Source organism: Mytilus trossulus, chromosome 10 (genome assembly GCF_036588685.1).
Source record: "Mytilus trossulus isolate FHL-02 chromosome 10, PNRI_Mtr1.1.1.hap1, whole genome shotgun sequence".
Classification (NCBI taxonomy): domain Eukaryota; kingdom Metazoa; phylum Mollusca; class Bivalvia; order Mytilida; family Mytilidae; genus Mytilus; species Mytilus trossulus.
In genome coordinates, this window is record NC_086382.1 from 42,004,349 (window position 1) to 42,017,173 (window position 12,825).

At 31.7% G+C, this 12,825-nt stretch overlaps 1 protein-coding gene across 3 annotated transcripts; it reads right to left on the minus strand.

Moving 5' to 3' along the window:
* Positions 1-387: 387 nt before the first annotated feature.
* LOC134687379 (uncharacterized) lies at positions 388-9,886 on the minus strand. 3 transcript variants are annotated; one of them, XM_063547632.1, is made up of 2 exons: positions 9,831-9,886; positions 388-1,603 (listed from the first exon to the last, which is right to left on the minus strand). In XM_063547632.1, exon 2 carries the CDS (start codon positions 1,592-1,594, stop codon positions 482-484), a length of 1,113 nt encoding a protein of 370 aa, XP_063403702.1. In that variant the 5' UTR covers positions 1,595-1,603; positions 9,831-9,886; the 3' UTR covers positions 388-481. The 3 variants fall into 3 exon arrangements, with proteins under 3 accessions (XP_063403702.1, XP_063403701.1, XP_063403703.1); XM_063547631.1 differs by lacking the exon at positions 9,831-9,886 and adding an exon at positions 5,417-5,651; XM_063547633.1 differs by lacking the exon at positions 9,831-9,886 and adding an exon at positions 2,300-2,373.
* Positions 9,887-12,825: the final 2,939 nt, after the last annotated feature.

The window sequence follows — 12,825 nt, forward strand, 5'->3', positions numbered from 1 at the left end:
TTTCTACCAAAGTCGTGTACTCCAGCTTCGCCCTTCATCAAAAACTTGCCGTAACGAAAATGACAATATTACTGAAAGTGGAGTTAAACACAAATTAAGCAATCAATCATCACTCGAAGACCATATATAGATACAAGAATATGTGGTTTAAGTGCCAATGAGACAACTCTCCATCAAAATAACAATTTGTAAAATAATAGGTCAGAGTATGATCTTCTACACCGAGCATATGCTCACCCCGAACAGCAAGCTATAAAGAGCCCAAAATTTACTATAGTGTATAACCATTCAAACGAGGAAAACCAACGGTATAATCTATAAAATAAAGTATGTATTTATCACCTATCGTTCGATAATCATTACAGTGTGTTAGGGTCGACGATTAAGTAAGTGTCATATTTCGATTTATTTTGGTTAATTATCAACATTTGAATAACAATAGTTTAATAAAAAAAATAACAATTAACTGAAAAGCTCCCAATCATCTAGCATCTATATACATGTTAGAGTCAATCTGTCTTATCTTATTGTCTAGGAAATTTGTGATCTTATTTCTGACGGCATCATATCGTTCCATTTCCATGGCTATTTTTTGTCTTGATCGGAGTTCGTCTTCATCAATAGTCTGTGAATTTCCTTCTGATGAATTCTTTCTACGATGATCTAATCCACTGTTCATTGAAACATTCGTGAGACTTCGTAACATTCCGGGTGTTGTTGGAATAGGTGGCAGTGCTGCTATGCTCTGTGACCTTTGCAAAGCAGGAACGCATACTGAATGTCTTTTTTGTTGACTCTTCAATTTTGAAACGTCAGGAATACTGGCCATTACCGATTGACGACGAGGGTCGGACATTTGCTTTTCCAGAGCAGCAAGTTTCCTCTGCATAGAAGGCGGGAGTTCATAATTTGAATTTGACTGTTTTCGTTTCCTGTCAATTTTACGCTTCATTAGTGCACATGCGCCGTTTGTATAAACATTCAGATCCCCGTCACTTCTTGAAGGTCTAAGAACCACAGTTAACGGAGGTTGGTGTTCATTTGCCTTCATTCTCGTCGATATATTTTTCCGCAGTATTTTGACTGCGTGTGTCATCTTGACAATTTTGTTAACGTCTAAATCTGTCACATTTTCTTGCTGATAAAGAGGAGCATCTGGGACTAACTGTTTTGAGTTTTGGTTTTTAGGGATAGTTAAAGCAGTCAAAATCTCAGGAATAACAGACGATAGTTTTCGATGTTCCTCGATAAGATAATCGTTAACTGACAAATCTTGTGCAGCTCTAGCAGACGTTCTTCTGGCACGTGCTCTTGTCGCTGTGTCTGGTATAAATCCATTTCGGTTATATTTTCCCATTGCATTATTTAACTCGCTAATTGTTATCTGTTTCTTGCTATTTTGTTTCCATTCTTTCTCAACACGATTCTTGGCGAGATCCATTTCAATTTCTCGGTCACGTGATTTCAAATGAAGTTGTTCCAATTTATATTGTAGTTGCTGATCCTCTTTATGGTTTATAAACAACATTTTCTCCATGTATTTTGGAGGACCGTTTTTCCTCTTCTTAGAAGAAGATTTTGAACCCATTTTCATCACTTTAGCCTGAAAACAAACAAAAGATAGTTGATAGTTAGTTATGCATGTTGAAAGATTTTGGGGCTGATCAGCTCTTCTAAAGACTGAAATATAAATACAATTTATAACAGTCAATTAGAATTAAAATAATTGTTATTTATTTGTTGGAACGGCAGATTCGTTTGCTTAAACGTCTGATGTGGTCCTACAAGTTGCCCATAAAGTTTACGCTATTTTAACTTTGAGATCTATTCTTCGTATAATGAAAAAAAAATCTCATTTTCAGGGGAAACACCTGATTATTCCAATCACACCTCTCTTTAGAAAATAGTATACCTTAATGACAAACTTAATAGATTATACATATGTTTTACTAAGAGGAAGAAGTGGTCTATATGTTAAAATATATAGGTACGATTTTCAATGCTGGTCAAACCATCTATGACATCTTACGTGCAAATCAAGCCACTGTTTTTTTTTAATCTTTCTAAAGTATAAGATAATTTTAAGCTTTTTACCAAGAAATCCACATCTAATTTTGTTTTTGAACATTCAACGGCTTTCTCATTGTTAACTTACAGTCTGTTTTTATTCTGTTTGGCTTTGAAAGAAAATGCATTCAGTTTTCTTTTGGTTTCAAATGTTTAAGAAAACGACTGAATAGGGAATATAAAATTGTCAAAATAATTTCTAATGGAAGGAACTATTTTGTTTTACTAGTACCTTATTTTACGACTTAATATTCCAGTGTATACATGTGATATGTTAAGATTCGTCAGAGTATACGTTTTTATCACCAAGTTATCGGAACAAACCTTCAAAGTAGACACGCGAAAATGTCTCATGCATTGGTATTGTTTTGGTTTACAACAATCTTTAAAAAGTCATTTATTTCCAAAATTTATCAGAACTTGTCTTGAAGTTTATTTACCCACAATTATATTATAACATTTGATGTTGATTTTCTACATTCCCTGCCCAAGATAAGCCTTTCACATGGGGTGTCGAACACCTAAAGTTTGGTGATAACAGCCGACGTTGATTTATACACATTCGGTTTTCTTACGTGATAGTTTGGTACTACTTAAATATTACGGCTAGCTTCACATGAAATATATGTTCCTTTAGGGAAAACATACATAAAAGGTCAACTTTATTTGGAAATCTCATTCTAAAATAATAATAATGAAAATGGAAAGGTATAAAGAACGGAAGCTTTAATGCTTGATTCATACTCCTAAGTGTTGATGATCACGTGCTTTTGAATGATAATCAGTTCCTGTTCCAAATTACGCAATAATACTTAAGGAGGTATCAAATAAGGACAACGCATAGCCCCCTACCCTCCCCTAGTATTACATTGAAAAGTCTTGTCCATTTATAAGTTACAATTAAAATAAGAAAAGTTGATATGAATATTTCACTTCATTTTTTAAATATTTTGTTTTGCAATGGTCTGAATTACGCAATAATAATTAAAGTGGTACCAAATAAGGACAACGCATAGCCCCCTCCCCTCCCCCAGTATTACAGTGAAAAGTCTTGTCCATTTATAAATTACAATAAGAGAAGTTGATATGAATATTTCACTTCATTTTTTATATATTTTGTTTTAGCAATGGTCTGAATTAGTCGGAGTGTCCAGTTACTTCAGTGATTATCACAAAAACTTAATCTCCTTCAAAATGCTTGAGAAAGTAATATTTGTTTTTAACTTCCCATCTCCTGAATTATAGTACTTAATATTAATATAAGTTCTTTAAAAAAAAAAAAAATAGAAAAAAAAATATAATCATATATTTTTTCTTCAAATTATAGTATTTCTAACAAAGTCAAATTGTAAGTTTCTTACCTTTGAACAGTTCAAGTGACAAAATGGTCATATTTCAGAGGGTTGTATAAATTTTATATTACTTTTATTATGGAATTTTAATTTGCATATCTAGTTTTCGATGGAAAGTGAACTTGATGGGGCCTGGGGTAAACTATTTACTGTAAACTAAAGCTGTAAAACTTGCAATACAAAAATTATCATTATAATGTGGGTATATATTAAATGTATTACAACGCGCCTTGTGTGTTTCTTAGGTTGGAATTGGATGCTCGAAGAACAGGATGATTGAAATAATAATAAAAAATAAAATAACAAAACGAATTTTAATCTCATTGAACAGTTTTCCCTTAGTCCGGATTATCTAAAATATATGATTGGAATGTTGAATTGATATTGAATTGATGGCGTATACAAATACATTAAGGGTCTTGTATCTGTCACAATGCATATTCAACAACCCATTAAGTGTTTTATTGCAGTAATATTATCATAATTGACGTAGTATTAATATAAAGTACTATAGTTTAGAAATGAAACATGTCAATAGGTCAAGTATGTATTGTTTTATGCTCTGAGGTATTCATGAATGACTTCTTCTTGATTCCAACTAATGGGGGAATACAAATTATATCAAATAAAAATATGAATTTTCCAAATTGATATTTATAAGTAACTTTTTGTTTTCATTTTTTTGCATTCTGGATATAATTACTACTCGTGGGCTACATGTATACTAACATGTATACCAAGTTTCAAGTAGATTGGACCTCAACTTCATCAAAACTTTAACCTGAAGCGGAACAGACAGACGAAAAAACGGACGCACAGACCGAAAAACTTATCATAAGTGAGGCAAAAAAAAAAAACACATGCAAATCCAAGCAGACGTTCAAACAAAAGCTAACATCATCGAACAGTATAAGGTATAGAAAACATTGATTTCGAATAAGACTAAATGTGAACGTCTCATTATATATTGGCATCCTAATACCATAGCACGACGAGCATGTTGCATAATAGTTGACGCCTTTGGTGAAAAAAGGGGACACCACAATGATCTTGTTAATCATTAACACCTATCCAGTAGGCCAGGGATATATAAATAATATGCGATAAAAAAAGGCTAGTCATATCCCTTTGAATTCAAATAAGATTAGAGACACAATTGAATTGTATACGTTGTTCCAGAGATAAACTGTCGAAAGGAAACTAACAAACATTAAAAACTGGCACCGAAACCATTAAAACCCCTCAGTAACTTAAGTAGAATGTCTTTTTATCCAAAAGTGCCTAGAAAACTAGAAAATTTGTTAAGCTATATAAATAAACCATACGAATAGATGTATGTTGTTTTTATTGGTTTTGGAAGGCGGCTTACAAATTAGTAATTGCGCCTTAAATTCATATAACATAATTTAAGATATTATGTATATATATTTTCAGTCTTTAATTTATTTTTAGTATTACAAATAGATGTATGATATAGAACCATGAAGGCTTGCTATTTCTACTTAATTCCTAGACGTTAATACTGTTTTATATGTATAGATGTAGTGGGTTTTAAATTCATCATATTGATAACAAAACTGTTAAAATCGGGTCTAGATGCGGAACCATGTAAATGATTTTTTTTTCTTTTAAATCTTTGTTAAAGGTGATTCTCTTGGACCAAGTTAAGAATTTTTTAGACCTTTTTTAAACACCCTATAATGTTAAGACAATTTTTACGAATCCGATGACTTTAGGGTCGCATATCCCTGTCGTTAACAGAACAACTTATATTGCAGTCAAGACAACTACAGGCTACCAAAACAAGTTTACACCCAAATTCAAGCGAATGATTTAGTTATGGATGCTTAACGCCACCCTGGTGCAAAATGTTGTGTCTGCGTATATTCCAGTTCAAAAACACACAAAACACGAAATCATATAACCATACAGCAGTACAGTTAAACCAAAAAAGATATTAATGAAGAAAAAATTAAAAAAAGAACAAAACAAATTACCTTAGGTGGCCATAAAATAGATGCACAGGCAGGGTATACACCCCCATTAGTGCAATAATCACACGTCGTAAGGTCCATAGTCGTATCCAGAACTTAGTCAGATATCATATTCATGTAGAGAAACAATTCATAGGAAAATAGTTAAACTGTTGCGGACACCACAATATTTTTACTGTACGTCTAAAATATAATCCTAATCAAAACTTATATTCTATAGATAATAGGTTCCCTCTGATTTAAATTTGAGACTGTTGATCTATAAATCGAGACAAGCACATAAATAACCAAATTACGTGATCTTAAATAAATGTGTATTTACAGGAATAAATGGATTAGACTTAACAACTTTATTTTAACAGAAATTAATGAATTTCATGTTTGAATCGAAAGTTAATTGTATTTATTTAACACATAATAGATGAAAGGCCAATTGTTTAAAAGAACATTAAATACTTTTGGTTATTTCCTATTATTGTAAAATGTTAAATGTCTTTTTTGGATAGAGTAGAATTTTTTTTATTATTTTTATAAAATAGAATTTTGAAATAATGTATTTGTACAAATTTAAAAAGAACAAACGCTCTCAACACAATGATATCAAAATATATTAACTTTATTAAAACATGAAACACTTTATATACCCTTGTAACTTTAGGGAGAAAGTACATAGTCAGTGAAACGACACCGTTATAACGACGGTCATTTCTTGTAATATAGTTGGATACAGCTGAAACTCTCTAAATGAGAGAGCAAATGAAACCCGCGTAGAAATGTATGAACTCGACAAACGAACAATATCTTGTTTTTGGTGTCGTTCATAAGTGTTTCTCGTTTTTTATATAGATTAGACCGTTGGTTTTGCCGTTTGAATGGTTTTAGACTAGTAATTTTTGGGGAACTTTATAGCTTGCTGTTTTGCGTAGAGCCAAGGCTCATTCATTACTGTGATTTGTAAAAATAGATATTTCTTATGTCCATTTTCGATTTGACCTTTATATAGTCTAATATAAGAGTGCACACACTGAAATGTCTCGCCTTCTCTACTAATCATTGATATTATGTTGATAGTCCTAAATATATAGCTTTATTACAACTGTCACATAAAAACATTAACCAATATTCGCACATTATGTACACTTGATTAACTCAATAAATACTTTAAATGACCCAAAATTGTAATTACCCAATATCCTCCAAACCCAAAAATTCAAGATTACATTAAAAAAAAGTATAATATAGGTTCGTCTCTGACTAGCATTTCATGTTAATTCTACTCGTATGAATGAAGCAACTATGCAATAATATATAGAATAGAATATGAAGTGACAATAACGTTTTATTTGTAAACAATTGAAGTGTCTGTTACCTGTCAGTATTCATACCCTAAGTTATTTCAGTGGCCAAGTATGGTCATCAGATTGCCCTTGAGAAAACATTTACTTACATAAGTAACATATACCAGTATTCAGTGTCAATACAAGTTAAAGGCTTAAATGTCCAATGATGTTTACACCTGCACAACTTCACTGGGGTAAAGCTGATGACCGTAACTGCATTCACGGTCATCCCAAGATGTCGGATGAAAAATTAGGTCAGTATTTTTATTGTCTGTTAAGGTGTTTCTACATCATTTTCTTTACAAGGCATACTTTGATACGATGTAAATTTATAAAAGATTCACACGGAAGTCACAAATCTCTTCCAAGGAACGTGTATAAAACGGGAATTTGGATTTGAAAAACTCGCTAGGATGACCGTAAATCGTAATCGAGATGACCGTAACAGGATTAGCGATTCATAACAAGGCTGACCGTAATTGGTTAAAAGATGACCGTAAATTGTTTAGAATGACCGTAATTTATTTATAAAGAAAGACTAAATTTAAAAGGATTTTCGTCAACTGAAAGAAATATCCGTATTTGCATGCATTGTTTTTTGTTGAGTTTGTCGCAATAGGGGCTCGGTTAGTACTTTTTAACTATTCATGCAGTATTTGGCGTATATTGATTATATGAAAATGGTAGTAAATAGTATAATCGATGTTGTGAGTAGTTTTGATTTAAATGGACACTATAGACAATAGACACCTGCAAACAATAGGTGATTTTAATTGTGTAACTGAGTGGACCGTATCAAATGAAACTCGTATGTCTGTTTATTTTGCTATCTTCTGCATATTTAAAAAAAAATGCAACTCAAAAACCAGGTTATCTAAAGGTCCTGCCATGCTTTAAGGTTTATGTACCCTTCTGTAGCCATTTTTGTACGAATTTTTTAAACATCAATTGTATCAAAACTACAGATATAATGAATAATAGATACAGTCCATTTTAAACATATACTAGGGGGAAACTAGATGCAAAGCATTATTATTTACTGTTGCATTGCATTTAATAGAAAAAGAGTACTTTATTGCAAATAAACCAAGATTTTTATAGAAAATCCACAGCCTTTAATAAAGAGATTTTTGTTTTAAAATTTGAAACATAGATTACTCTCTTACTTTTCTATGATGTGCTAGTATTTATTTTTTACAAAAAGTTCTAATCAACCTGTAAATTTCAAAATACGGTAATTGAGCCCATGTATATGGAGCAGAATAAAATCTTGATTTGTCTTGGTATATAAAAAAAACAATTCTGTTTTCTGTTTATACAAATAAAATTAAAAAAAAAAAAAAAAAAAATAAGATTAAAAAAAATTTGAAATTCGCTATTTATACATGACAATTTTAGGATCTATTTTGCTGGAGCTCACCTTCACTAGTTTGGTCGGAGTATTTTAAAAATCTTTTCTGTTATTTTACTTACAAGATAAAATGGAAGACCAATCAACAAAGACAATAAATGACGGTTATACTATGAAAGTTACGGTCATCCTTTATAAGTTACGGTCATCCTTTATAAATTACGGTCATCCTTTCGAAATTACGGTCATCATTTTGCCAATCACGGTCATCCTCATTTTATGTTACGGTCATCTTGAAAATATTTTAAAGTAGATTTACGGTCATCTTAGCGATTTTTTCAAATCCATTTTCCCGTTCTATACAAGTTCCTCGGTAGAGATTTTTGACTTCCGTGTGAATCTTTTATAAATTTACATCGTACCAATGTATGCTTTGTAAAGAAAATGATGTAGAAACACCTTAACAGACAATACAAATACTTCACCTAATTTTTCGTCCGACATCTTGGGATGACCGTGAATGCAGTTAGGGTCATCAGCTTTACCCCAGTGAACTTACCAACATAAATCATGTTCAAATGTTTGATCGTCCAGTTTAAACAACACCTCCAACAGTACATACATTTGCAATTAATAAAATTGATACAGGAATCATCAAATATACTAGACGTTACAACAAACCAAATGTCAAAGTTGTGTTTTCAACATTAAATATAAAAAAAGAAACCACATTACAATTTGGCTCACTTCGAAGACTTTACCTTCGATATAATTCAGTATTTTTTTTCTGCCTGAATACTTATTATTGTGCGATTCGAGTAAGTTTTTGGGAATGCATTCGATTGAAATTACTCTCATTTTCTAAACAAATTATACAATGATATACAATTATTCATATCTGCACCCTATTTAGATATTTAACCACAATTGCACTAATAACTCAGCTGAGCGAAGTGGCTTTTATACATAGTGACCGTCGTGTCCGTTCGCACATTTGTATCGGGAATGTTAATGTTTCGATCTGAAGAAGTTTAATTTGGTTTCCAATGGACTTTGACATAGCTATACATATGAGAGTGTATAGTATAAATTTGCAAGCTTATCGTATTGTTGCAAGTTTTGTGTTTGAAGAATTGACGAAAGATTTGAGATATAAATACCTGCTTCGCCTACTACGTTTTCGGGGGGTTCTTTTACCCGTGCAATAAGCCTGAACAACGGTAAAAACTTTAATAACCAAATGGGCTTTATAAATATATTAACATAAATTTTAAACTAAAGAAAAATTGACGTTTTTACCATGCACTCTTAATATCAAAGTTTACTCTTCTTATTTCATTTTGTATACAAGCATGGACATTGCATTGGGTTTTTACGGCTATTTTATTTAAAAAAAGCTGTATTTAACAGTTTTGTGCAAGCGTAAAAAAATAACAACTTTTTGTCTGAATAGTACTATACATATACCCATTTACATTAAATTATATTAACCTTAGAAAAGCGTTTAGCTATTGTTATTTGTGGAAACATATAAAATAAAAAATACATTTATTTTCTATTCAACAATTTGCATGCAAAATGTCAAAGATATGGATAAAACATTAAATTTAATTCAATCTGGCCTACTTATGCCTGGCTTGTAGATCTTGTAGTTTGTATATATGTTATTTTGAAGCACAAAAGCATCAAAAGCACGTCAACTAAACATTAACTGACTTTATCTTACCTCTTTCTATAAGACTTCCATGGTTCTACTGCGATATTTTAAAAATTCTATCGCTTTTGTACAAATCGAATAAAAACAGTTGATAAAGGGAGAAATCTCGAACAAATTAAGATTAATTTCAAAGGTCTCCATTAAGTCGAATTGTTTACTTTGTACGTACATTTGATTTTGTCTTTTAATGTAAATATTATTTGTAAGCGACCAATAGCATATTTATGACCGATTGAATGCTTAGTGTACATTAGGTGTAAGAAAATATTTATGGAAAACATCAAACAGGGAAAATGACAAAAAATGAAAGGAAATTAAGTTCAAATTAAATAACAATTTAGAAATTGAACAGCGTCACTGTACCTATCAACCTTCATTGTGGTGATTTGTAACAACGGATAAGTCTTACGTCCAATTTCGACTTGACTTTTTTCTAGTCCTTGCAGACTTTTTTAGTTTTCGAAAGAGAGTGGATAAATTGTGTCTATGCAATACTGTGTAATTTTAGTATCGATGGTAGTTAAAACATTCGATATTTGATATTAATCAATTGATAACCATTTGCAGATCCAGATTTTGAAATATGAGGGGGTGGGGGTATGGAAGGAGACAACTATAGGAATGTTACCACCGTGTATCATCAGTACACCGGATACTTCAAAAAATGCATTTACTGTATACGAAGCTCAAAAACCACCCTAAATCCACATCTGACTACGATTTAAAAGACATATATCAGTCAAAAACAAACAAAAAGAACTTTCAAAGCTTAGATGCTTTAATTTATCAACATTCCAACTAAATATTGCATTTCGCTACACACCATTTCGTCAATTCTCGCTATGCATGGATCCACTTTCCCCCCATCATATTTTTGTCTCAAACGAAAAGCACTTGCCGTCAAAGTTTTGTGCTTGTTAGCAAATGTCAAGTAATACATGTCCACCAAATCCTTATTATCCAGGGCATTCAAAATTGTTCGCCCTTTATTCCAGTACTCCTATAACTCTGCATTGTTGTGTAAGAAGTCGTTAGGTTGATAATATTTTCTAAGTAGATGAAAATATATGTATAAACATGTGATGTTGTATTTAATAAATATCAATTATATGTTTTCATGCAAGCTGTTCCAATATAAACACTGATATGATCATAAAAACATTCTTACAATTTCTTTTGAATATATATGTTGGAAGGTTAATCGCAGTAAATTCTAGAGCAGTCATAACCAATTGAATATTGCTATGATCAGCTTAACCAGCCTATTGAAAACAAAGTAAAATGTTTAAGTTAATCATATCTAGGTCAGATTGGTTCATAATTAACAACAAGTAGAGATTATTCTATGCATATTCAGGACGAGACCATTTTACTGAACCATTAATAACTGAGGTATAGGTCCTGTAAGGTGGTTCTGCCTGGATGAAGAGTTTGAAACTTCAAATGACATCGGAAATCAAAGGTATATTGAGTAAGGACAGACATCTTGTTTTACTATGAACTACCTATTGACTCATTAGATACTTGTAGCAAGAGATTTAAGCATATAACAGGTAGCATTAAAACCGATCTTTCTACATGAGGCAAAATATTTTTACTTCAAGATTCATTCGGATCAGTGTTTTCCATTCAAACACCAAAAAGACTACCAAAGTTGAAACAGCCATACATATTTGGAGAAAAACGAAACCCATAATAACTGTCAATAAAATAAACATACAAGAGTGCTCACGCTGAAATGTATCGCCTTCTTTACTAATCATTGAAATTATGTTGATAGTCCTAAATATAAAGCTTTCTTACAACTGTCACATAAACTTAACATTACTAACCAAGAAAACTAAACATTGACCAATGAACCATGAAAATGAGGCAGGCATGTACAGCTAACAATTCATCCATACAACAAATATAGTTGACCTATTGGTTATAGTTTAAGAAAAATAGAATAAAACACAAAAACTTAACACCAAGCAATGAAACGTGAAAATGTTCAAATAAAACCTGCACAACTGACATATAGATCATAAAATATTTCCATACACCAAATATAGTTGACCTATTGCAAATAGTATTACATGTAGAAAAAAGGACCCCAAAAACTAAATTTTTTTAGGTATTACCACTGAACCATGAAAATGAGGTCAAAGTCAGATGATACTTGCCAGCTAGACATGGACACCTAACAATCATTCAATACACCAAATTTAGTAGACTTATTGCATACAGTATAAGAACAGACTAAAACTCAAAAACTTAACTATAACCACTGAACCACGAAAATGAGTTCAAGGTTAGTTGACACCTGCCAGTTGGACATGTAAACATTACAGTCCTTCCATACACCGAACATACTAGACAACCAACATTCATAACAAAACACTCCTCTAGATGTTGTGGAAAAAAAGGAGCTACTAAAATGAAATTACGCAGAGCTTGACAATTGTTAACCTTGCAAAAGTTGAGAAAAGCAACATACATATCTCACCTTTGAAGAGTGTTGCGGACCAGAAATAAAACCAAATTAAATCAAAACTCCTGCAATGTATATATAAAGTAAGTTTATAATCTAGTTTCTTTTTCTACAACCAATATTTTTCTTTTTAAAAAATGCTAGTTGATCATTAAAAAAAATGCATGTCAATCATTAAAATATTTTTGCTATTTTTGATTTCATTAATGGATAAAATGACAGTTCAGGTATTCGATACATTATATATTATTTTAGATTTTGATTATAAACATAATTAACTGTTAGGGTTCAAGACCACTTTCAGCATTTATCATGCCAGCTGGGCATGTTTTTATTGGTGAAATAAGCTGAAGTACAAAGGGAGAACCAAGCATTCCTAGTCAATTAACAAGCTAGAGATGTATGCACATTGCCAAGAGCAGGGTTTCAAACTCACCTCCACAGTGTTAATTTGCAGGCTAGTTATCATTGCAGATAAGCTACTCAGAACACTCGACTATTGAAGTCGCTTTAATCATAGGACAAACCGAA